This window comes from Harpia harpyja, chromosome Z (assembly GCF_026419915.1).
Source record: "Harpia harpyja isolate bHarHar1 chromosome Z, bHarHar1 primary haplotype, whole genome shotgun sequence".
NCBI classification, from domain to species: Eukaryota; Metazoa; Chordata; class Aves; order Accipitriformes; family Accipitridae; genus Harpia; species Harpia harpyja.
In genome coordinates, this window is record NC_068969.1 from 14,660,732 (window position 1) to 14,682,843 (window position 22,112).

At 44.6% G+C, this 22,112-nt stretch overlaps 1 protein-coding gene across 4 annotated transcripts; it reads right to left on the reverse strand.

Moving 5' to 3' along the window:
• Positions 1 to 200: 200 nt before the first annotated feature.
• ACOX2 (acyl-CoA oxidase 2) lies at positions 201 to 19,148 on the reverse strand. 4 transcript variants are annotated; one of them, XM_052775934.1, is made up of 15 exons: positions 19,003 to 19,148; positions 17,915 to 18,092; positions 16,527 to 16,689; positions 13,977 to 14,128; positions 13,353 to 13,460; positions 12,473 to 12,592; positions 11,882 to 11,997; positions 11,307 to 11,479; positions 10,025 to 10,187; positions 9,132 to 9,322; positions 7,843 to 8,004; positions 6,780 to 6,885; positions 3,763 to 3,980; positions 1,899 to 2,031; positions 201 to 971 (listed from the first exon to the last, which is right to left on the reverse strand). In XM_052775934.1, the coding sequence occupies exons 2-15, from the start codon at positions 18,072 to 18,074 to the stop codon at positions 909 to 911; spliced, it is 2,028 nt and encodes a 675-aa protein (XP_052631894.1). In that variant the 5' UTR covers positions 18,075 to 18,092; positions 19,003 to 19,148; the 3' UTR covers positions 201 to 908. The 4 variants fall into 4 exon arrangements, with proteins under 4 accessions (XP_052631894.1, XP_052631895.1, XP_052631893.1 ...); XM_052775935.1 differs by having other exon boundaries at positions 17,915 to 18,087; positions 19,003 to 19,132; XM_052775933.1 differs by having other exon boundaries at positions 17,915 to 18,176; positions 19,003 to 19,127.
• Positions 19,149 to 22,112: the final 2,964 nt, after the last annotated feature.

Here is a 22,112-nt window from a genome sequence, read left to right on the forward strand (position 1 = left end):
AAAGAAAAGCTCAACTGATGAAGCTCAGGAAAAGTGGTTGTGTCTTTCCTGCAACATGTGGTAAGAAATATCTGTGTTAACTGGCATTGAATTATAATCACAAGATGTTCTCTGCAACACTTCATTTACTAGCAAATTAATGACTGGCCTGGATCAGCCTGCCCTTTCCATAATTATGAAATATAATAATTAGAGAAGCATTATTCCAAATAATACACTTTAGTGGAGCCAAAGATTTACAGGAAGACAATATGAGTGGCTGTTAATGGGAAAGTAAATTCTGCAGACTGGAGTTGGCATCAGTTTTGTCTGAATCTTCATTAGCTAGGAACACTCGACTGCTGAGCAAGTTAAGAGCTATTTTAATTGTCCAAACAGATGTACTTTCTAATATACTTTTTGATCTAAGAGCACAAGTTGTTCCTAGAAACCAAGGACCATAATTTTACCTTCCTTGGATTTTTCAGTAAAGTGTTGGTTTTTTTGTTTGGTTTTTTTATTTCTTTTTTTTGAAGGCAATGTACAGTTATAACACACTGAGGGGGACCTCATAATGTGTTTTGTTTGGTTGGTGTTTTTTTTCCTTAATCATCATATAGTGGATTTAGAAAAAGAATAAGAAGGCCAAATGGCATGGTTTTAATGCTATCAGGATACTTCAGGTTAGAAAACAACAAACCCTAGGCTGTTTCTGACTAGATTGCCTCATAGCAGTGGGTACTGCTCAGCATCGTTTGGCTTCTGTCTGATTAAATACAAATGGCTGGCTAAGAATCTTGTTTCATACTTGTTGCAACTGCGAGTAAGCAACTGATTATTAATTCTGATTAATCATTACTGATGCTTCATAAATATACTGCTGCACAAAGAACAGGAGGAAATGTGTGGCTTCACTTAGATCATGGTCTTCATAATTTCGATAGTGTCTTGTGAAGAAGTGGCTTCAAATACCTGTCGTAGGCTGGGCTCATCTGTTCAGAAAGAGAATGTGGAAGGGAATTAATGGTAATTAAGAAGAAGGAAAAGGCTATAATTTTTTTCTTCAGAATGATCTCTGAAATACAGAAAGCTAGACTATTTAAAAAAAACCAAACCACACCAAACCACCAGCTACTTCAGCTATGTGCAGGATCTCTTTCCCTATAGTACGTGTTGTCCTTCATAACTAGTACACAATACTCATCCCAAATGGGACAGCATACTTCAAAAAATATGCTTGGACTTGAATGTTTGCTGAAGGCAAATTTCGTGTTCAGCTGTAGAATTTCAAAGGGTTGCTGATTACCACAGTAAAAATCTCACTTAAGGCAAAATGAGCTTTCAAACAGAGCAACAGCTATTTACATCGTGCAAAATTTTACATTACTCCACAATACGGATGAATTAAGAAGTGAAAGTAAAGTGCTAAAGACCATGAAGGATGAAATTGCCTTGTTTAACGTTTATACTCTTTTTGGTTAAACATATTATTAAAAAGATTTAAGTATTGCACTAGTAAAAGCATAGAAAATACCCTGCATTTAGCGGCTCTTGCAGCCATCTAGTGTTGCTCCATAATATGTAAACTATGTAAAAAGACTTTTGTTTTAGCTTATTTTGTACAATGTTACCTCAGTGGTTAAAAAACAAAACCACATTGGTGGCACGTGACAGTCCTGCTCTCTAGTACAAGCTCTAGTACTCTGGGGGCTGTAATTCATTGTTAGGTTAAATGTCTGGGCTAAGACTATAGGTGGCATAATTGGAGTATCACAGGTCATTGTTCAGAGTGAGATACTAAGAATTAAAAGCTCTTATTCCACTTTACTTTTATCTGTGTTGCTTTTATTAAAAGAAAAGCAAACAACTTCTGCTCTAGCTAATGCAGAAGTTGCCTGGCTGTAATCCAGTGTCCATACCTGCTTGTTGGTCGGTGACTTCTGAGCCCACTCGTAAAGCCGTTGGTAAACCTGTCCATCGTAACTGCCAAGCGCAGAATTCAAGGTCTTATCTGTGAAGTCAAAAGCGTCCACTAGTGGAACAGCGTCCTTCCTATGGAGGAGGTGAGCAACATTCATATTACTGAAGCATGTATTGCTTTGTAGGGGAGGAAAGTAAGTCAAAGGTAAGCTGGAAAGTCAGTTGTCCAAGTTCCTCAGTCTAAAATGCTTGTGCCAGTTTTTCCCCTTGCCTAGACTGTGGGGAAAATCCTGCTTGTTTTGATTCCTCAGAGGCATGTTCTACTAACGCCCTGAGTTGTCTGTACTGTTGAATGGGTATTTGCAGGGTCTCGTAATCATCTGGGGTCTGTCCCCAATTCCCTAATTTAGGACTCAATCTCATGTCAGATGTTTTCTCAGCAGGCTCTGGCAGTTTTTGCTTTTGGTTTTTGTCATTTGTTTTGCTTCGTTTCCTTATGCTGTATGTGTTTGTCTTAAAAAATGGAATAAGGTTGCTGCTAGGTGGATGTGCTTTGCTGATCTTCATCTACTCTGTTCTGTTACCTCATCGTGGGGTGTCAAGGTCTTCTCTCTTTGTGTCCGTGATAACAAAGCAACCCAAACCGCACCAAGGGCCCATCTAGCCCAGGAGCCAATCTGACAGCAATTGGCAACAGATAGCTAGAGCATAAGGACAAGTATGTAATGCCAGCATCTTCTCCTAAGCAGGAGATGGTTTCTTTCCTTGTCCTCCCATCGTCCTGGGTGTAGGAAGTTGTGCTGGCTGTACCCCACACCTGACGTACAGGGGTACAAAGCCGTTTGCTCAAATGTCGGCATTTGCATCTACCAGTTTCTTTTGGGGAAGGGCTGTTTGGGGGTTTGGGAAGGGCTGGGTTTTTGCTACAGGCTGGGAGGCGTTTGTATCCTTTCTACTAATTGTAAGTAACTGATGCTAATCACCCAGGTAAATACCCACTCCGTTCTTGAATCCTGTTAACAAGGCATGGACTAACACAGAGATGTTGCAATGAATTCCAGAGATGACAATGTGTTAGGCTTTTGAAAATGTTATGTTAAGCTTATCGCTTAACTTGAATTCTGTGATCAGTTCTGAAAGTGCTTGCTGTTTGGCTCAGTCCTGTTCAGCTCTTGGTTACGGTGTATTCTTGTTTCTCTCCAGGTGGCTTAAGTAGAATTTTGCATGCAGTAGCAACTCATTTCTCTGCACCGTAAGTTAATCTGTTCTTAACAAACAGCACTGAGTACTGAAAGATGAACCCTTTGTCAAAAAGCCTTTGTGAGTGTTGTAAGTTAAAACCTTAGCATATCTCAGAATTCACATAGTTAGTAATAAATGGTGTCGAGCAGACGCATCTGAACTGGCTGTAGGCAGGACTGTTTGAGTACCAGTCGCAACTTGGCCATGGCAACAGAGTAGGCTGTATTAGCTGCGGCTTAAGCAGATTTTGCAGTGTATGATCGGTTGCTGTGGCTGCCTCCTGCCAGTGCTGTTCTGACTACGTATTTTCCTGCTTTTTCACCTACTGCAAATGGTAGAAAGTGTTCAGGATTTATTGATTTATAATTTAAGATTTAATGTCACGGAACTTTAAACTTAGAGATTGCAGAGGAACTGGACGCTTAGGTCTGTTTTGCTGTGAAAACGAGCTCTGTGTAGATGTTTCAATCAATTTCTAGTGCTGCCAGGCAATGAAAATAAAAACCGAATGAGGTGAATTGACTTCAGAGATGTTGCCATAGGTACAGCAGCACTGTTTTATATCTATCACAGGGACAAACTGAATAGCTGTATATCTCCTCTCATGCTAGAGCAGCTCACCGAATAATAGCCAGGAGGTCCAGGTATGATGCTGTGACCATGTCCATTTGAGCTCCAGATATGTATCCGTCATGCAAGAAGACTCCTGCATTTGAGAAGATCCCGTGTAACGCAAAGAGGTCACAAAGATGTTTCATAATCTTCTGGATGCCAGGCTGGGTCTCGAGTTTTTCCACAGTTTCTGCGAAGTTTTTCACTGTGATGTAGTGGCAGTGAGCCTGGAAAACAAATGCAATCAACAGTGAATGCACCTCAAAACACTTTTAGTAGGCCAAGTGACTCACAAACGTTCTCGCAAAGAATATAAAACCTTTTCATTTCCCTGGCACTTTTCCAGTCTTTTTCTTTGTTTGTTGGTTGACCAGGCCTTTTGCATTCATGTCTTACAGCGGCGGTAGAGGAGAGAATTGGGGGTTTAAACAGTCAACACTGTGGTATTTGTAAACTCTAGAAAACTGCTTCAGAAATCATGGTAGTACTTATTCTAAATATTTCTGATGAATACCCCAAAGAGTTAGTGTGATGGAAACACATTGGAATGTGCTTGTGTTGGCCCCTAGCGAGTGAATCTTGGTTATACATCAACAGGAGAAAACTCTTTTGTTGAAGACCTTGGGCTCATGGTACATTGGGCTCAGCTCTGCAAATATCTGTTGTCACAGAAGAGGAACCACACTTATCTCTCGCTTTTGTGGTTTTAGGTAAAGTGATGATTTCTGGGTCAGACACCAGCAGAGTGTCTTACAGAAATATTAGCTGAGGCCCAGAGCAAATGAAGCAAGCTGTCTCCACCTTGTGGGGGTGACTCTTGTTATGCTGATGTTACCGTGGGTGGTTGGTGGTGTGGTATCGGTGCGGGTTCACTCCCCTGCTGTACTGTTCTCCTCCCAGCTGTGGGTGTAAGCACGGCACACCTGTACTGCAGCTCTTCCTGCAAGCATGGTCAAGCAGTGTGGAGGCCAGCGTGGACTGCAGAACCTGCCTGAGAAGTTGGCTGTCTCCTCAAGCAATTAACCAGGGTGGAGTCTGTAGCAAAGCCGTACCCAGCGTCTGAGCCACTCAGCTGAGAGCTGGCAGGCATCAGTTCGTAGAGCTGCCATGTCAGTCGTGTGGGTGAGTCTCCGGGGAAGGTGTGGAAGAAGCAGTAAAGGCAGAAGTGGCCCAAGAAGGCCGCAGGCTATCGAGGTTTTAAAGTTATGTGGAAAACTCAAGGGTTTTGGGTGACTCTTCCTTTCCCTGAAGTATCTAAGAAACTTTGGGGGCCCAGATCCCATTTTCTGAAGAGTCTAGCAGCACAATCGCCACTGACAATACCACAGCCAGCCCTCTGCATATGTTGGGCTCTTCAGAAATTGTTTATTTCTGACTAGTCCCGTGTCTAGGTTCTCCTCCCTGCTTCTCAGAGAGAGCTGGATTCCAGCTCCTCCTCTGACACGTGGTCTCCCCTGCTCTTAAGTCCAGAGATCCCGGCCACCCATTTGAGTGGGTGCAGGAGGGAACAGCTTGTTCAGGTTTGTGTGCGGGGAGTGCTTGTCAGAGCCTTTTCTAGAGGTAATCTCAAATAGGAACATTTTGCTTCAGTTTCATTCCACTAAAAATATATTTACATTTAAACAATTATTGGGAAAGTAATTTTTAAAAGTCACTTTGTTTATAGGAGGTCTCCTTTATTTTTTGAAGCAATTCTGCTTACAGCATTGGATACTTGCTGCTTCCATTGAGTCTGTGTAATTGAAAATGGGGGCTGATGCACAGCAGACAGGTGACCACAAAAAATGCTGCTGCTGAGATCAAGCCTTTGCTCCCTTACTCAGTGAGTTCTTGCTTTGAAGGATTATAACTGTGCTTACAGGTATGAGCAGATCAATGCTTCCACTGGTTTTGAAAGGATCTCGGCTGTTGCTGAGAGGCTTTGACTCGTCAAGGACTTCATCTAATTGACTGACTACAAGGGAGCTGTTCCCTACTATGGAATCACCAAGAAGGTATCACCACAGTTAGGTACGCGTAGGGTTCCTTTTTCCCATGTCAAGGGCTTCTTGTGAAGTCCATTTCAATTTGGGTTGGCTCTGGCTGAACAGTAGATTACAGCAAGATGCTTTTCATTAAAAACTGAATGAAGTTAAAATAAGCTGTGGATCTGTTTCAAAATTTTCCTTTCCTTAGCTTAGGAAGGAAGGAAGACTTTTACCATAATTGTAGAGGAATTACATTTAATTGCATATTAAAAAAAGAGTTTTGTTTTTTAGAGATACTGAAGTATCGGTGGTTTTGGTTTTAATTTAAATTTAGGGCTTTCCTCCCTTACTGCTTTCTTTTCTGCTTAGTTCTGTACTAACTAACCCCTGTTTTGGGGAACAAATGCTGCTGTCCTGATCCTACTTCAGCTGAAGGCATGCTGGTTGCCTGTCTAATCCATGTGAACTGGGAGTTGGGTTTGAATCTGTTATTAATTTGGCTTTGATTTGATTTTTCTTTTAGTAGTAATTAACATTGCACTTATCGCTGCTTTTCCTTGTTTTCCCTGCAGTTATCTTTCCTTGTGAGAGTGGTAGATGTAAGAAATACCAGGCATGTTTCACCCTTGCTGTGACTCCGACAGCTTTCAGTAGGTTTGCTTTGGGGAGGCTTTCCTCTGGGAGCCAGAAACGCTGGATTCTTATAAAAAGATGAGCATTAGCGGAGATGGTGGGTTCCTCTTGCAGGATATGGGAGGTCTGATTCTGCTAGTAGCAGCAGCATAATTGAATGTTTGGGTTTTTTCTCCCTTTCATTTCTATTCCCTCTAGTCTTTTTCTACCTGGCCTATTCATATGGCAAATTCTTCAGATCAGGAATTGCTTCTTACTACAAATTTTCCACCATGCAGACCACAATGGTGCCCTGGTCTTTGTAGTGTCTCTTAGATGCTGACAGAAAACAATAAACAGCGCTGAGACTTTAAGCTAATTATGCTGTTTCTGTTGCATATTGTATCATAAAGACAAACATCAAATAAGCAGATAAATTTTGCTAACCTTCGCAGCCTGTGCTAGCTGCACTGTGCACTGGTTCCATGCGTCATGCTTTTTGACTCCAGACTGAATCAAGTCCTGTAGTTTAGCTGCTGTACTGCTTATGAGCCTAGAAAATTGAAAAAGCATATTGTATATGAATGTGGCAGCCCACATGCACTCATTTCATACTCAGACTCGTGTGTGATCGTATGGCAAAATGGCATTTCTGAAATTTGAAGTTATCTACGCTCAGTATGAGTGAACTTAGATTATGCAAAAATCTAAGTACAAACTGGGAGAAGTACCCAGACCACCCTGGTACTGAAGGATTTCTGCCTTCTCAGCTTCCAGGGTAGTTTACGAGGGGGTCTGCTGAGTTTTTCTTGGGTTGTGTGTGTGTAAGGAGAGTTTGCAAAACAAGATAAAGTGGTGATAATATTGGACTGATGTTATGTTACATGTCTACTTTTCTACACAGGGATCCAAATCCTGCTCCCATTGACACTGAAGCTTTCAGAAGAATGGCTGTTTTTACACTGATTTGAATGACAGCAGGGTTGTCTATCTGTTTACCTGGTTTTCAGAGATGACACCTATATGGCCCATAACTGTGCACATAATACTAATGAGACCACTCATGATCCCATTTTTATTTGTGTAGAGTAGTTGAACGTGTAGTTGAAAGGCTACAGACAGAATGAGAAGCTCTGTGTTTGCTGTGGTGTTAATTGAAAACAAACATCAGTTTCAGAGGTATGTGAAATTTCAACTGTATAGAATTGCATAGGGTCCAGTTGCCTAAAGGTTTTACTGGATGGCAACCCAATGATGTGGTCAGGGATATGGAATATAATTGTTAGTTAGGTAGCACGTTCTGATGTTCTGAACGTGAAAGCTTCATATTGAACATTTGGCATGGCTGTTAATCTGTGTGAGTCTTCCTTTTCTCTTCCAGGAGCAGATGGTATCAATTCTTGAGTAACTTATATTATTTTACCTCCCTTTAAAGCGAAGAAGCAGCTGAGCTCTTAACATATTTCTGATGTCAAAGAGAGAAACCGCTTCTCCCATCCTCTGTACTGACCTGGCTGCCATGTGTTGATAGGCCTCAGTGTAAATATCTGGACTGAGAAAATCCAACTTGTTCTTGGCTGGACATTTCTCCGGTGTCACTGCAGCCAGATAAGTGACAGATGGTGGAACAGGCTGGCCAGTGCTGGCTGCCATGAAGCACTTAATCAGGAACCTGGGAAGAGGGTAACAGTCAGAGCAGGGTATGGTTGTGATCCCCACGCAGCAAATGGTCATGCAAAAAGTAAGGTGGGCTTGGGTGAGGAGCAGCAGGGTGTGACCCATCCCATCAGTGGTCCAGAATGGACTTGAATAAGTAATGACCTTTTGTTTTGCGTGTTGTTCACAATAACCTGATCTGTGATGAGTCTCAGGTGTAGCCTGTCTACCGTATTTAATGCTACAGCAATCTGTAGTGATGAATTTTTAGGAAGAAACTTGCTGTGGCTATTAGCAGTCTCAGCAGCATGGTGATTAGATACATTATCAACTTTGCAGCCTGAGTCTTAATGCTCTGGGAGTCTTAATGGTGGCTTGGTCCTACCCTCTGTGATCCCCAACACATTACGTTAACAAACATGAGACCCGTTCTTGGAGATAAACATGTCCAAGGAGCATTCCTCACTCCCTTACTTTTTTGGCACCTCTGCTATGACCTAGACTGACCAGGTCTGGAAGTAAAAGGTTACAGCATTTCTCTTGACCTTGGTATTGATCTTGCAAGAAGAGGCAGGAATGAGTGCAAGCACAGAACTACGTGGTAGCACCTCTGTCCCTGGGAAGTGTACTGGTTTAATCCTTCTAGTAAAAATGCATGTTATTAAAAGTTCAAGCAGCTGTGGCTTCTTTCTCCCATATTTCATCTACTCTGGATAATCATCAGTCTGTGCGTTCGGAGGAGAGTGATGTTCTTGGAGCATGACTCGTCTGCTTTCAGTAACCAACAACTTTGCCTTCTCTGAAGCAACCTCACTTACCAATATTGTGTTAACATCAGTTGCTTAAAAATCAACTGCAAAACTTGTATAGCAATGCTTTTGCTGCACTACTAGACAAAGAGGAAAATGAGGTTATGCAGAACAGCACCTGCATATGTCCCAAAACCAAAAAATAGAAGAGATAATCCGATTCCCACACACCTCCATGCATGTTAGACAGAAGACATGAATAGTTTATGTCCTGAGCTGTATTTTTAGAAGGTGCTGTGAGAAAGGAGTAGCTGGTTTTACTGGTTTTGGAGAAGTGGTAGAGGTTGAATAAATGAGGGGGCAGGCTTTTAGATGAACAGATTTGAATTGTTACCTGGCAGTTTGCAGGAGCAAAATGGTGTTTTCCCCTTCATAAATACAAGAGGCAAATATTTTAGTATACAAGGAAGGGAGTCCACTCAGCAAGGAGTAACCATGTCCGCCGCATGCCTGGAGGCAGATCTCCACTGCTGAAGTGCCGTACTGAGTAATCATGGCTTTAAAGCCAGAAGAAAATGCATGGAGCTGTTTTAAAAAAAAAAAAAAAAAAAAAAAAAAAAAAAAAAAAGGAGGCAGAGTGTTAATGGTGAAAGTGTTCTAAACCAATCCTCAGAATAAGTTTCCTTTTTTATTTTTGTGCAATTTCTGGGCATGAATTCCCTGTCTGATCCTCCTTTGCATGCTGGTGTAGCACCCAGCTCCCTGAGTCTGGCCTTTGGTTTCTGCCTGGGATGCTGTACACCCTCGTGCTGGGCATGCTGTGGTCAGTTTATGCATTTTAGGGTTTCTCTCAACCAGTAGTGGCTTTGGCTGCCCTTGTTCAGAGTGTGTTTTCATTTCAGGCTTCTAGTTGCAAAAATCTTATGTTCTATCTAAAAAGTCACATTTTTGGTTTTGGCTCAGAAGTGAGTATTTATTTGCATGTGCTTTGTGGATGAAGTTGTGAAATAACACTTTGTGCCATCAGCTACTTGGAACAAGGTTTTATCAAACAGATGTGCTTTTCAAGGACTTTTCACTCTGCAATAGTTCCCAAAATGAGAAATTTGGGGTGGTAAAGCAAATGCTGTTGCTGACTGGTTGTGGACCTAGGACATGCCATTTGATCTTAGTGCTTCCTCTTTCTCCAGTTATCTAGTGGTGAGAGGAATGCTTGTCCCGTTTGCTAAAATACTTTGATATTCAGAGATGAGAAGTGCTGTACGTGCTAATTGTGCTGCAGCTCACCTCCGGCAGCATGTCAAAGTTCTTCCTCTGGATCTCTCTGTACCCCCTGTTGAATAGCTCCTGCAGGTAGTCGCTGATGAAATAAAAGGCGTAGGCTGCTGCCAGCTGGGGCAGCAATTTCTCTTGCTGAGTCTGGTAGTCAAGGATTTTTGCTTCTTGTTCCCTGTTGGAAGACAGCTAATGAAGCAGGGAAAGGCAGACGTGGCCATAGCTATTGTTAGTTTACCTATCGCATAATGAAAAACGGCATTTTTCATTACCAAGAAGCAGTATGCGAACAGGACTGAGCTGATGTCGTGGCAGCAAATCTGCCCAGCTAGCTAAGCTGTTAGAGAAACAAGCCTGACTACGAAAAAAGGGATTTTTCTGCTGTTTTGGTGAACCATCCTAACAGAGTAGAAAAGGCTCTCTGTGATCGGTCAGTACAGAGGGGGAACAGGGACTGTGGGAGAGGATGAGGATGAAGCCTTCAAGGACAGCAAGTTGTTAGGTGTTATAGGGGACGTGGTGGCATTGCACCCTGAAAAACTTTTGCTTTTCAAACTGGATCTTTGTGGTCCTGGGTGTAGATGGGTTTCTGTGAAAATATTTGCGTCTAAATTATTTTAAGCTTTCTGAGCTTTTTTTGGATGTTCTTTACCACTTCTGCTGTGGTTAGTACACTTGGGACTTCAGATGATGGAATTCATTATTACAATAGTTCAGCATGCTGTGCTCTTGTATTTGGTTTGTGTTTGAACCAAACCACGTTCTCATTAGGATCTCTATGCTTTTGAAAGGAGATTTAAGTGGAAATTTTTGAAATCCGTTCAAATGAAAATACCTACTTAAAAATTACAGGGATTCTTACCAGACTAATAACATTCAGTGTTGTAAAGTGTGGATATTGGAATTGTGGATGTTGGAAGGTATTTTAATGTGGCACCCACTAGTAGGACGCTATGGAATAGGAATTCAACAACTTGTCAGCTTTGTCTGGATTCTGCTGAGTTATGGGATTACATGGGAAGGCCAGTTATAAGAAAAATAAGTTGTCTGTGTGAACCGCTGACCTATTCGAACTATGAAACTTATCTTAGAAAGAACTGTAAACATTCTCTTGTACTTTGACTGAAGCCCGTTAATGTAAATAATGGGGAAGCATGTTTGTAATACCCTATCTGGGCCAGGAAATAAGCCAGTAATGTGCTGAAAGATAAGATGAAAAGTAGAAATACAGACTGGCATGGGGGAACATGGTGTATGGTCCCCTTCCCACTGCTGTGGACTTGTGTGGCATTACCCGGGCTTTAACTTGGACTGCCGGCGAACCACAGAGTATCGGATGGCAATGGTGCAAGCTTTCATTAAAGGTATTACAACTTCATCTGAAATGAGGGAAATGCGCACTGTAGTCATGGTGAAATAATTAATCTTCTGTGACCCCCGTCTTACATAGGTGCCATCTGGTTGAACCTAGAGTAGAGAGAGGATGTTAGATGCCACCTTCTTCAACACTAGGATGGTTGTGTAATCTCTATGCATAGAATAAAACGGACATCAAAATCCTTCACTGAATGCAAAACTAAATATTTTTATGTATAATGGATGAAACATATCCATTTGAAGAGACAAACTCTTACTGCTTCTGGCTCAGATAGGTTCTGCCTGCCCTGTGATCCCCAACCTTTGAATGTGGAATTCCTGACACCGAGTTTCATTTTGGATTCAGGTAACTTCTGCCCTTGATAAAACTGCAGAGACTTGCAGACACCTCAAAGGAAGATTTTTGTCCTAAATTTAGGCAGGTCACTGTCATCTCTCTGGCTGTGCAATGAGAGTCTGACGGGCAAGTCTGTGATGTGAGTCTGTACATACCTCACAAAACTTGCTCAGCATGTTCTCCCTGGGGACGCGCACGTTCTGCAGCATGAGGTAGCCGTTGTCAATGTGTTCAAAATTCATTTTGGGACCTATGTCTCCTGCAGTTATGCCTGCAGCAGGAGAAAACATAGCCTGCTTACTTCCATTTGAACTTTTTTCTCCCCGTTCTGTGTCAGGCTGGGGATCTCAAAGGAAGGGCACGTTCAGCTCTGCTTCTTCCCCAGCATGGGTGGTCTTGCCCGAGGGATGAAACAGGCATTTGAATGCCTTGTGGTAGTTTGTTCCCATGGTCCATCTGTTACCCGTGTTGGCCGGGGTCAGAACTGAGGTGTTAATGCAGAGGTGGTCAGAGCAGCCCAGGCTTCTGGTTAAGAAGGCAGTTTGGTCTGGATATGCCTGAGGATACATTAAATCTTCCTTCAGATAAAAAGGTTGGGGTTAATGACAACTATGCCTTGGGTATCTGTCTTGGTTTGGTTTTGGCAATTATAACTCCCTCTGCCTGGGCTCAATGTTTTAGAAAACATGTAATGGCAAAGTAGGCAGAGGACCTGCACAAGTGCTGTGATGTCTGGGGTCATTTACCTGGGCAGAGTGAATGGTCCTGAAGGCTGCGTATCTGCACGATGAAGGGATGCGGACCGTAGCACTTCCCATTGACATACAGCTGAGCAAAGACCACTGTGTGGGTTGCTGACCTTCCCACTGCGAGAAGAAAAACAGCCCCATTCCCTTAAGACAACGTACGGTACAAACACTTCCACAGTTAACAGCAGTCAGTGCTAATTGTGTGTTAGGTCTTGCTAACATATGGGTCAGCACAGGTATGATCCACAGGTGCTGGAAGCTGGAGATTGCCTAAATCTGTACCCTGAGCCTGCTTTTGGCTCTCAGAAGTTGCATCATCCTTCTGCCTCTGTCGCTGCTCGTGAGGCTTGGATGAACAGTTTGCATCAGCAGATGAGAAAAAAAAAGTAGTTAAAGTTCATGCAGTGCTGAGAGAGTGGGAAGCGCTATGGCTGTTAAGAGTAACTCCAGTTATTTTCTGTGAAATACCTTCCTGAAGGGAGCCATGAATTTCACACTTGAATACTTTATGCTGAGACTGGCTGATGACTTGAATCCTTTATGCTGATCCTTTATGCTGATGACCTCCCTGCAGTTTTTGGTTGTCTGAGTATTATTTACAAAGGAGAGAAGATTGATTCCTGCAGAAGCAGGAGTTTCCCTGAGCAAAGTCCTCCAGCCCTGCCACCCAAGGGCTTACGATGGATGATGGTGGCTCCCTTCTGGCCTTTGAACTTGTACAAAACCCTTTGGTTTCTTACTTGCCTCTTGACGTATGCATCTCTTACTGAAGTCCTCTGCTAGTACCTGGGCCCTCAAACGTGGAGGTTCAGCAGGGCAGACTGAGTAACTGAAGGAGGCAAATGAGGAAAACCAAAATATTTTGTGTGGTACTTACTGTCTCCAGGCCACCACTTCATGGCAGAGATGTTTGGTGTGTTCAGTACAAACTCCTGCGTAGTGATATCAAAGACTGCTGTTGTTTCCAAACCCTGAAGATAAGTTCCTTTAAAAAAAAATAAAAATAAAAATGTGTATCTCCTGGTGCATCAAAAGGATAGAGAGAGTGGAGGATCCTTGAAGGCTGGTGTGGGTATTACTAGGGTTTTGTGGTTTACCCTCCTGACAAGAACTGTGGGACAATGCTCCCAGCAACCCCACACCATCTCCTGCAAAGATCTCGAGCCACCTGGTACTCAGGCAAGCTGCTTGGTTTGAGGTGACAACCATCAACTTGGGCAAGCTGCCTGGCTGATCCCCTCCACCGATGGTGACTGCCCGCTATCAAACTACGAGCTTTCACCTTTGCTTTTGTTATTTTTTCCTCATTGGCAAAACCAAAGCCAGCACGTCTCCAGCTTGCAGAGGAGCGCTGAGAACATCAACCTCTAACGCAGGTGGCATTTCCCCCCAGCCACCCCTGCCCCAGTGAAGCATGGACAGCTTAAACTCAAATTCCCCTGAGAATCTGGGCCAGAGCGTTTTGTCCTATGGAAAAGCTGCATTTTCTTTACAGCCTTACCGTGCCCCAGTTCAGTCTGGGCGTAGCTTCCAATGAGCTGATACTGGGTGGCGAGAGGAATCCATTTGGCGATCTGTTTGTCAGAGCCCAGCACCGAAATACTTCTTATGAAGATGCGGTGAAGGAGAAAGGCGAGGTCTCCTGACAGTGCCCTGCAGAGACAGCACAAGGGGTATTTTTACACGGGTGAAGTTCCAGGGATGTGATGAATGCGGCAGTGACGCTGCGGCAGTCACCAGACAGTACCACCTCCACTGCCTTTTGATTTCTGCGTTGTCATACCTTACCCAACCTCCAGCATCAACACAGTATTGCAGGAAAAGTGCTCTTCTAAGCTGCTTTTGTTCCTTCTTTCGTAACACAGTGTGCTTAAGTGTTGCTAGCTCATTATTTCACTTGCTCTTGGAGGAATTATCTGTTCTGAGTAGCAGATGCTGAGCTCCTAAAAACACAGCCCAGCTCCAAACCTTCTGTGGCTCTGGTAGTTTGTGAGCCCTTCATATCTTTGTTTTACTTGATAGGATTTTTTTTCCTGATTATTTAAGTCACATTTTAAGGCTGAGCTAAAAAATCCCACCCCCCTACCCTAAAACCCCCAAATCCTGCCAATTCACTATGGGGCACATTAGACTGAATTACATCAGCATCTGTAGGCATCTGAGACCTGGATTTCCTGAACCTTCCCATTCTGAGGAAATGTCTCGGTACATCGGGTTTGTTGCTGGACTATTCCCTGGGTTTTTGCTGTCAGTCACTGCCAGTGAACAACACTGGGGTTCATGGAGATTTGGCCTCACTTGAGATGTTTCTTTCCTGTGGAAAAATTCAAATACATCCTTGTAACACCTGGTTTATTGTCTGGTCAGGTCCTTTGCCATCGCCAGCTGATAGAGCTGTACACAGCCTAAAAAGGACTATTCCAGAAACTGTGTATGGGAACTTTGGTACAGTAATCTGCATGGTGCAAATCAAACTCATTTGTTTTAAGCTTTTTTTGTGTGTGAGAAATCCTCAGAAAATATGAGGAATATCGTCCCTCTTCCTGGGTTTCTTCAGAATATGGTTGAATCACCCCATGGATGTAAGTACGTGTGCTCTCACACATAAAAATAAATGGCTGTGCTGTTCTCAGTAGCTTGTATGGCTGTTAGCACGTTGCTTTACGGCAGTGCTCTAGTGAGCATCTCATTCTAGATAGATACCTTTTATTGTTAACAAATGACTACGACCTTTCTTTTATACTGGCCCCAAGAGAGAATCAGTCATGCTGAAAATGTGTGTGGGGGGAAATATGAACAAAGAAGTTAAAGGGAAATTGCTTTGATTAACAGAAAAAAACTTAATGAACCCTTGGCAGCCCATCCAGAAATAACATTACTTTAACTGCAAGTTTAAAAAACTGGCTTTTAGGTGTGTGCAAGTGATTCACTGTGTCTGGCAGCAGGAGGCACCAGGACTTTGTCAGTAAGAGCTTGGTGCTCACCTGGTGTTTCATCAGACAAGAGCTGTCCTGTGAGGCAGGCTGTGCTCTTAATCCAGCAAAATGTGGTAGCACAGGGCTGGCCCTGCTGAAGCCCTTGGTGTCAGGGGGCCTGAGAAAAGCAAGCCCAGGTGGGAGAGACGGTTGTGTTTTGTCAGGTTTTTAAAATCTTCCAGGATTTTTTTTTCTTCTGAGGGAGGATTGGAGAGCTGCTTTTTATTGGGAATATAATGATCATGTCCAAGAACTCTTGATGGAATATTTCCTCCTTTATCAGTCCCACTCATTCTAGGCAGCGAAGAGCTTAGCATAAAAAATTATAATCTTTCATGTGATGAAATATTGGAAAGTGACTTTGAACATCAGTGGTGTTTTGTAAGGTGCAGGCGTTGCACTTTTGAGTAATGCTTTTGAACTTGCACCTTCTTACTGGGTATGTAACCCCACCAAATCACCAGTGTGCACCAGGCAACAGCAAGCCAGTAATTTGTTTAGCAAAGGGGGAAAGGAGGGGCAAGCAATTAAAATGTGGAGCTCAACCCCATGCAAAGTGTTAAGAAAATTTTTTAAGGGAAGGATTATGTGAAGTATTTTATTCCATTTACCTACAAACTAAGGTTGTTTGGTGGTTTTTTTTTTTTTTAATACAGTATAGGTTTTCTAGATAGAGCAAATGTCATCTTTAATTTATTCGGAAGTCAGTAACGTAACTAAACCAGCACCACTTCAAATTCTGCTTATACATTTAAAAATGCCTGAGGAGTGGTATGCAAGTTGTAGTACAGGTAAGGAGCGCTTCCCAAAGTGGATATATCACACTGAGGATGTGAACTGCTGTGATCTATCACGCTGTACCTGTGTGCTGCTCTTTGAGAAGTCCCCTGCCGTGTATCATCATTTTCCCTTTTCCTGAGCATGCCGCTAAAGTAAAAACCCGCAGCACGTTTGTATCAAAACCTTATCTGTCAACTGTTGGCCTCTCCCAGCCTCTGCTAAAGCTGATTCTTGTTGGCATACAAAACTTTCAACAAAAAATTAGCTGTACATTTAAAAAAATAAATAAAAATCACCTGTAAATGTACTTAAATTCAGGTCCATCGTCAGTCCATCCCATCTCATGCATCTTTTTCTGGAGGTGAACAGCTTTTCTGACTGCTGCTTCGTACCTCTCATTCTGGCTCTGGAAATACTGATTTTCTCTGCTAAACACAGGGTCGTGTTCGATAGCTTTGACTGCAAAGCGACATAGAAGAGTTGGTTCTTCTAGGACTGGGGAGGTGCAGGCAGTGCCTCGAGCCCTGTTTGGGAGGAGCGGGCAGGGCTGGGATTGTGGATACTGATGCTGTGACTTTTTAGGGTGACTGCAGGCAGGTTTTATTTTGCCAGTGCTGGCTCTGATGGCTGTCACGCCTAACTCTGAAAAGCAGTGGGTTTGGGCAAGGAGGAGGGGAGGGGAACCCAGTTGGCCTGAGAGAGGGGTCTGTTGAGTGGAAATAGTGACCCTGCAGGGTAAGGCACCGTCCCTGGTCAGGGCGTCGGAGGTGACTTTGTGCCTCAGGAGGAAAATGCCATGGATCCCTCTGTCTCTAATTGCTGTTCCCATGATGTGACGGGAGCAAGACCTGCGGTTAGCTGGGTTTTGCCCAGAGGGTGGCTAATGGCCGGAGCTGCCATGTGTCCCACTTGGCACCAGTGCTTTGGCTGGGGACTTTACCAGTCCTTTGCAGCATTGCGAAGGAACTCTTGGGCTCGCTCTTTCTGTGTCAGCCTGAATGTTCCCGCTGCTCCCTTTTTGCCTTGAAACCTTGACACCGTTCACATTTAAGGTTATACTGAACTCCAGTTGCACTGTGAAGCGTGCGATCCCAGTGGCCTGTGCCATTTTCATTTGGTAAGGGTATAATATGGATGTAGTTACAGAGACAAAAGAGACACTTGGGTATTTTTTTCCCTGTTCCTTCTCAGCACGCAGTCATTTTTCAGCATGCCCATCACGAGTGAGAGCAGCTCAGCCTGGCTGACCCAACCCACACAAGGAATTCCCCACCTGGAAGAGCCTGATGTGCTGAGGAGGGTTGCTGGCTGCGGTTCACACATGGCATGCATCGCTGTGCAGCAGCACTAGTCCCTGCACGCATCCCCCTCGCACAGAGATGCTCGCCTGTGTGACCCTCAGTCCTTGTATTGCAGTTTAACCAGTCTTGCCAGAGATACTGGGGATGGGAGCAGGGAAGGGGAAAAGCTTCAGACAGAGGGAGTGGCTGCGGAGGAGTCATGTTGATTTACACTAACAGAGGACTCCATCTCCACGCTCCCACTTTTTTAAGAGATGGGTTATAAGCAAACACCCGGGAGCACAAAACCCGTGCACCGTGCTGCAAAGGAGGAGCAGAAACAGCGGGGACGTAGACATGCTCCGTACCAGCCCGCGGCCAGGGGCCTCGCAAGGCTCACTCACCCACCGCCCTCCGTAACTGAGTGCGCTCCGCACCGCCGTCCAGCCAGGCCGTCAGCTTTTCCACGCTGAACGAGGCTGTTTGCCTCTCGCTGGCGAGGTCGGGATTCACGCTGCCAAGGACCGAGCCCTGCGAGTACTTGCCGGTCTCCATCAGAGCCATCCTGGAGGCTGAGCTGCTCTGGGAAGGGATGGGGCTTATGAGGCGCTGGCACCCCTTCAGTGGGTGGTTGCTGAAGGTGTTGGGTGCAGCAAGGAGTGGTTTCTGTAAATTGGCCAAGATGTTGCACAGAGGTTGCATGAATATTTAGGCACTGTCTTGTCCTCATTGTGATGATACGGACAATGACAATTTAGGGCACTTTTAAGAGCTCAAAATGCAGGGTTTATGATTTTTTTTTTAAACATAAAATTTTTTTTCTTTCACCCGTTCGCCCCCAGTATTTTATGAGGAGTTACCGCTGGAATATCCCACAACTATGTGTTAATGTTTAAGGGAGTTTCTGGCCCTGGCCCATCCCTGCCCTCACAGTGGGTGCTGCCACTGCTGCCTAGCCCTCGGGTGCTGGCCAAGAGGCTCCCAGACCTGCACTTGCAGGTGCTGGCAGCTCTGCCCATGCTGCTTCCATCCTGCTTCCCATGGGGCTCAGCTTTACATTAACCTTGTAATTTCCCATGTTAGCAGGATTTGTCACGGTATACTTGTAAAAAAAAAGAAAAGTTGTGGTGTGTGGAAAATAAAACAGAATTTTTCCCTTGAAGAGGCTGCCTGCCTTCCTGAACTATTTTTAGTACTATAAGAAATATAAATTCTGGAAGGTCTTGCAAATATGTTCTTAATTCCTGCTTTTCTGATGTTCAGACTTTTAATTCAAGGTGTCTTATTGTCCTGCGCGTGAGAAAAGCCTCAAAGCAGCGTGCTGAGTACACATGGTTGGAGTAACCCAGACCTGCCCTTGAGCCATCCAGGAAGCGCTGGACTTGGCGCTGGAGCACCGAGACGGCTCAGCTGCCAGCTCCCTCTTCCGTGAGGCCGCGTAAGAAAAATCTGTGTGTCTGTCTGCTATGCACAAACGTGAAATCCCACGTACCTTGTCTCACGCGTCCTTCGGGGAGCTGTCTGGCTGCTGCCTACCTGCCTGGGCTGTGGCTCCCGGCGTCCCCGCTGCAGGGACCTTGTCCCCGGGGCCAGCGGAGCTCAACCCGGCCCGTGGGTGTTTCTGCGTGTGCGCGGTAGCATGCCGGAGCTGACCTCTGCAGGCAGTGGCCTGTGTGCCTGCTTGCTAGGCATAAAATCAAAAGGGCTGGAGCCTCTGCGTTTAAAAAAAAAAATTGCTATTTTTCTGATCTCACTTGAGGCTACTTGTGCATTGGAGGCTGCACTTCCAGCTCTGTCACTAAAGTGACGCTCTGCCCTTCTCCCAGTATTTTTAAATTTTTTTTTTTTTTTTTTTTTTGGTAGTCTGCTCAGGATGGAGGAGAGCACCCCTCAGGCTCTCACTGCTCCTTGCCTGTGGATTTTACTTGCTCAAGGTCTTCCCAGCTCAGTTATGGCACTGCCCTCAGCCCTTCCCACAGTTTGGGGTGCAAGCCAGGAGACCGGGGATGTGCCTCGCAGGCTGGGTCATGCCGGGGCACAGAGGGAGGTTGCCACGGGGTGCGTGCTGCCTTCATCTCTGGCAATCTTGAACGGCAGGTCCCTGCTGCAGTCTGTCCCGGAGTCTAGTGGGCAGGAACTGGCAACTCACACCCCCCCGGCTACATCAGTGTGAACCCGATGGAAAATGAGTCCCTCCTGCCCGCAGTTCATCGATGAGTCTGTGCTGCTGCTTCAGACCTGCTTGTCTCTCACTGGAAACCGCTTTGTCAGGGAAGGAGGTGAAACAGGTGGGATTCACTGTACCATAGAGTTGCTTTAATATAAGAAGTTAAAAAAAGGATGGGAAATCAGATGTAGTTTTGCATAACTATAATTTTAAGCTTGAGCCTGAGTGAACCAGGCAGCCCAGCAGCTGTGAGGAGCAACAATAAATCAGAACAGCTGACTGTAAAGGAATGAGTGTGCTCACGGGCTGTGGATGGTATGTTAGGGATGAGTCTGGTAGATTAAAGATGCTGTGTGGCTCTGTCACCCTGCCAGAGCAATAGGGTGTCCTATGGACATACTGCTTGGTATTCCAGCCCGTACTGCACAGCATTACATCCTGCGGTGTCTCGGGGTTGCCAGTGCTTGGGAGGCAATAACACCTTTCTGAAGTTATCCATGGGCTTCCTCTATTTGCTCTGCTATTTTTTTCTGCTGGATTCAGAATCACTCAGCCTTGTGCTTCTCAAGTGCTGTTTGCAGTTCAGCTAGCAGATCTGGGTCTCCCAAAGGAAGGGCGAGGGATGACAGGTTGGAAGAAGCCTGTCCCTGAACCTGTTTGCAACCTGACGTTCATGCAGGCTTATATTTGCGCAGTCTCGGGTGCTGCCTGGGTCGGTCATTGCCAGTCTGTGTTAGTGAAGTCTGAGCTGGACTGCCACTGGAGCTGTGCACTCGGCAGCATTCTCATACGCCTCAGCTCCACGTGCCTGCGGGGTGCCCAGCGAGCTCATGGGCTGTGGTGGGAACCAACAAAATCCACAAGAGCACCTGGTTGTGGTGTGTTGGAACACACCACAATTATTATGTTGCTGATAATTTTGCATTTTTCCCCATTTCCATAAGCCTGGATATCCCCTGTATCATGGTGACTCACAGGTTTCATATGATGCTTTTATCAACACAAACCCAGTCAGTCTGTGGCAGTTTTAGATAATTTGGGGAAATTATCTAAATATAGAGAAATACCTAGGATAGGCAGAGGAGAGTTCCCGAGAAGGGGAGTTCAGCCAGTGCCAGCCTGAGGATACCACTAGCTTGAGAAAGAAAACCAGAATTTGCCATTTCTGAGACAGTAATGAGAAGTAAATGTGGCAGTAAAATATAAGGATTCCCTGTCAGGAAGTTCCACTGCAGCAAACTATCCAGGAGCACTTCAGGAGTGAGTGCGTAGGAAAAGAGATCTCAGCATGACATGGATAAATTGCAAAGCCGGTATTGAAAACCCTGGCAGTAAGAAAAAATCCAGGCAATGGAGTAGTTTGTGCATAGCTAAAACACAGCATATATTTAAAGAAAATAAATGATTGTTTCTTACTCTCTTCCATAGAAGAGGAACTGTCATGATATGAATGACTGCCTTTGGCATCTGTGTGTGAAGGGAGGTATGTGATTAGTGTAAGCAGTGTCGGGGCATAGCCCATCGAAACCTCGCTGGTTGGGGCTGTGAAAGGTTGATAAAGCATTTTACAAAGTCCTGCCTGAGTCCCCTGATCTCGTGTCTCACCAAAGGCCACCCTCTCCAGCAAAGACATTTCCTTTTGTGTGGTTTGCACCAGGAAATGAAGTATGCAACCCACCATGGTAGGATAACAAGTGAGCTATTATTGTAAGAGGCAACAAGGTGGGAAGATGTTTTGGAAACCTGACCCAAAGAACAGGTTTAGTCAATGAGCCCTCATCCCTAATGATGAGCTGACTGCCGACTCCAGTGCCGCCGGGTGCGGAGGGTCGGGAACGCTGTGTACTTCCCAGTGTGGCAACCCCAGTGAATATCTGGTGTCAGAGGAACGCATCCAAGCACCATCTCTGCCTTGTTCTGAGTGGGAAGTTGGCGTCTCTGCCACTAAGGATATCGTTAATGAGTCAGAGAAGTCCTTTTTGTTTGTTTTGCTGCATTCAGTTTTAGTCCTGGCTCTCGGGGAGCATGGTGTGTGTGACCTGCACGTGTGAAGCATCCTCTCTTTTTCTTATCTATTTAATCTGTGGTCTTTGGTTGCTGATAAAACACTTTAAAAATGTTTAAAAATAATGAAGTGAGCTCACTAGTGTGAGGATTACCTTTCAGTTCAAAACTGAGTTTTTAAATTAAAGCCAAGGGCAATGTGTTTCCTTGGCTTTGTGGGTCTTACCCTATGAGGCAGATGGGCCTCCGTGGCCAGTTAGAATTCAAACATATGGGAAGTTTCAGTGCACAAAGCCTGATTCCATAATTTTTGTGCCCTTAAACTTTTAGCGAATTGAGATGAAGTCTGGGGATAAGCAATGGATGCAGCACGGGGTGCAGATGATGAGTAGGTTGACATGGTACTAAAAGAATTTGCTGTCAGACTTCAC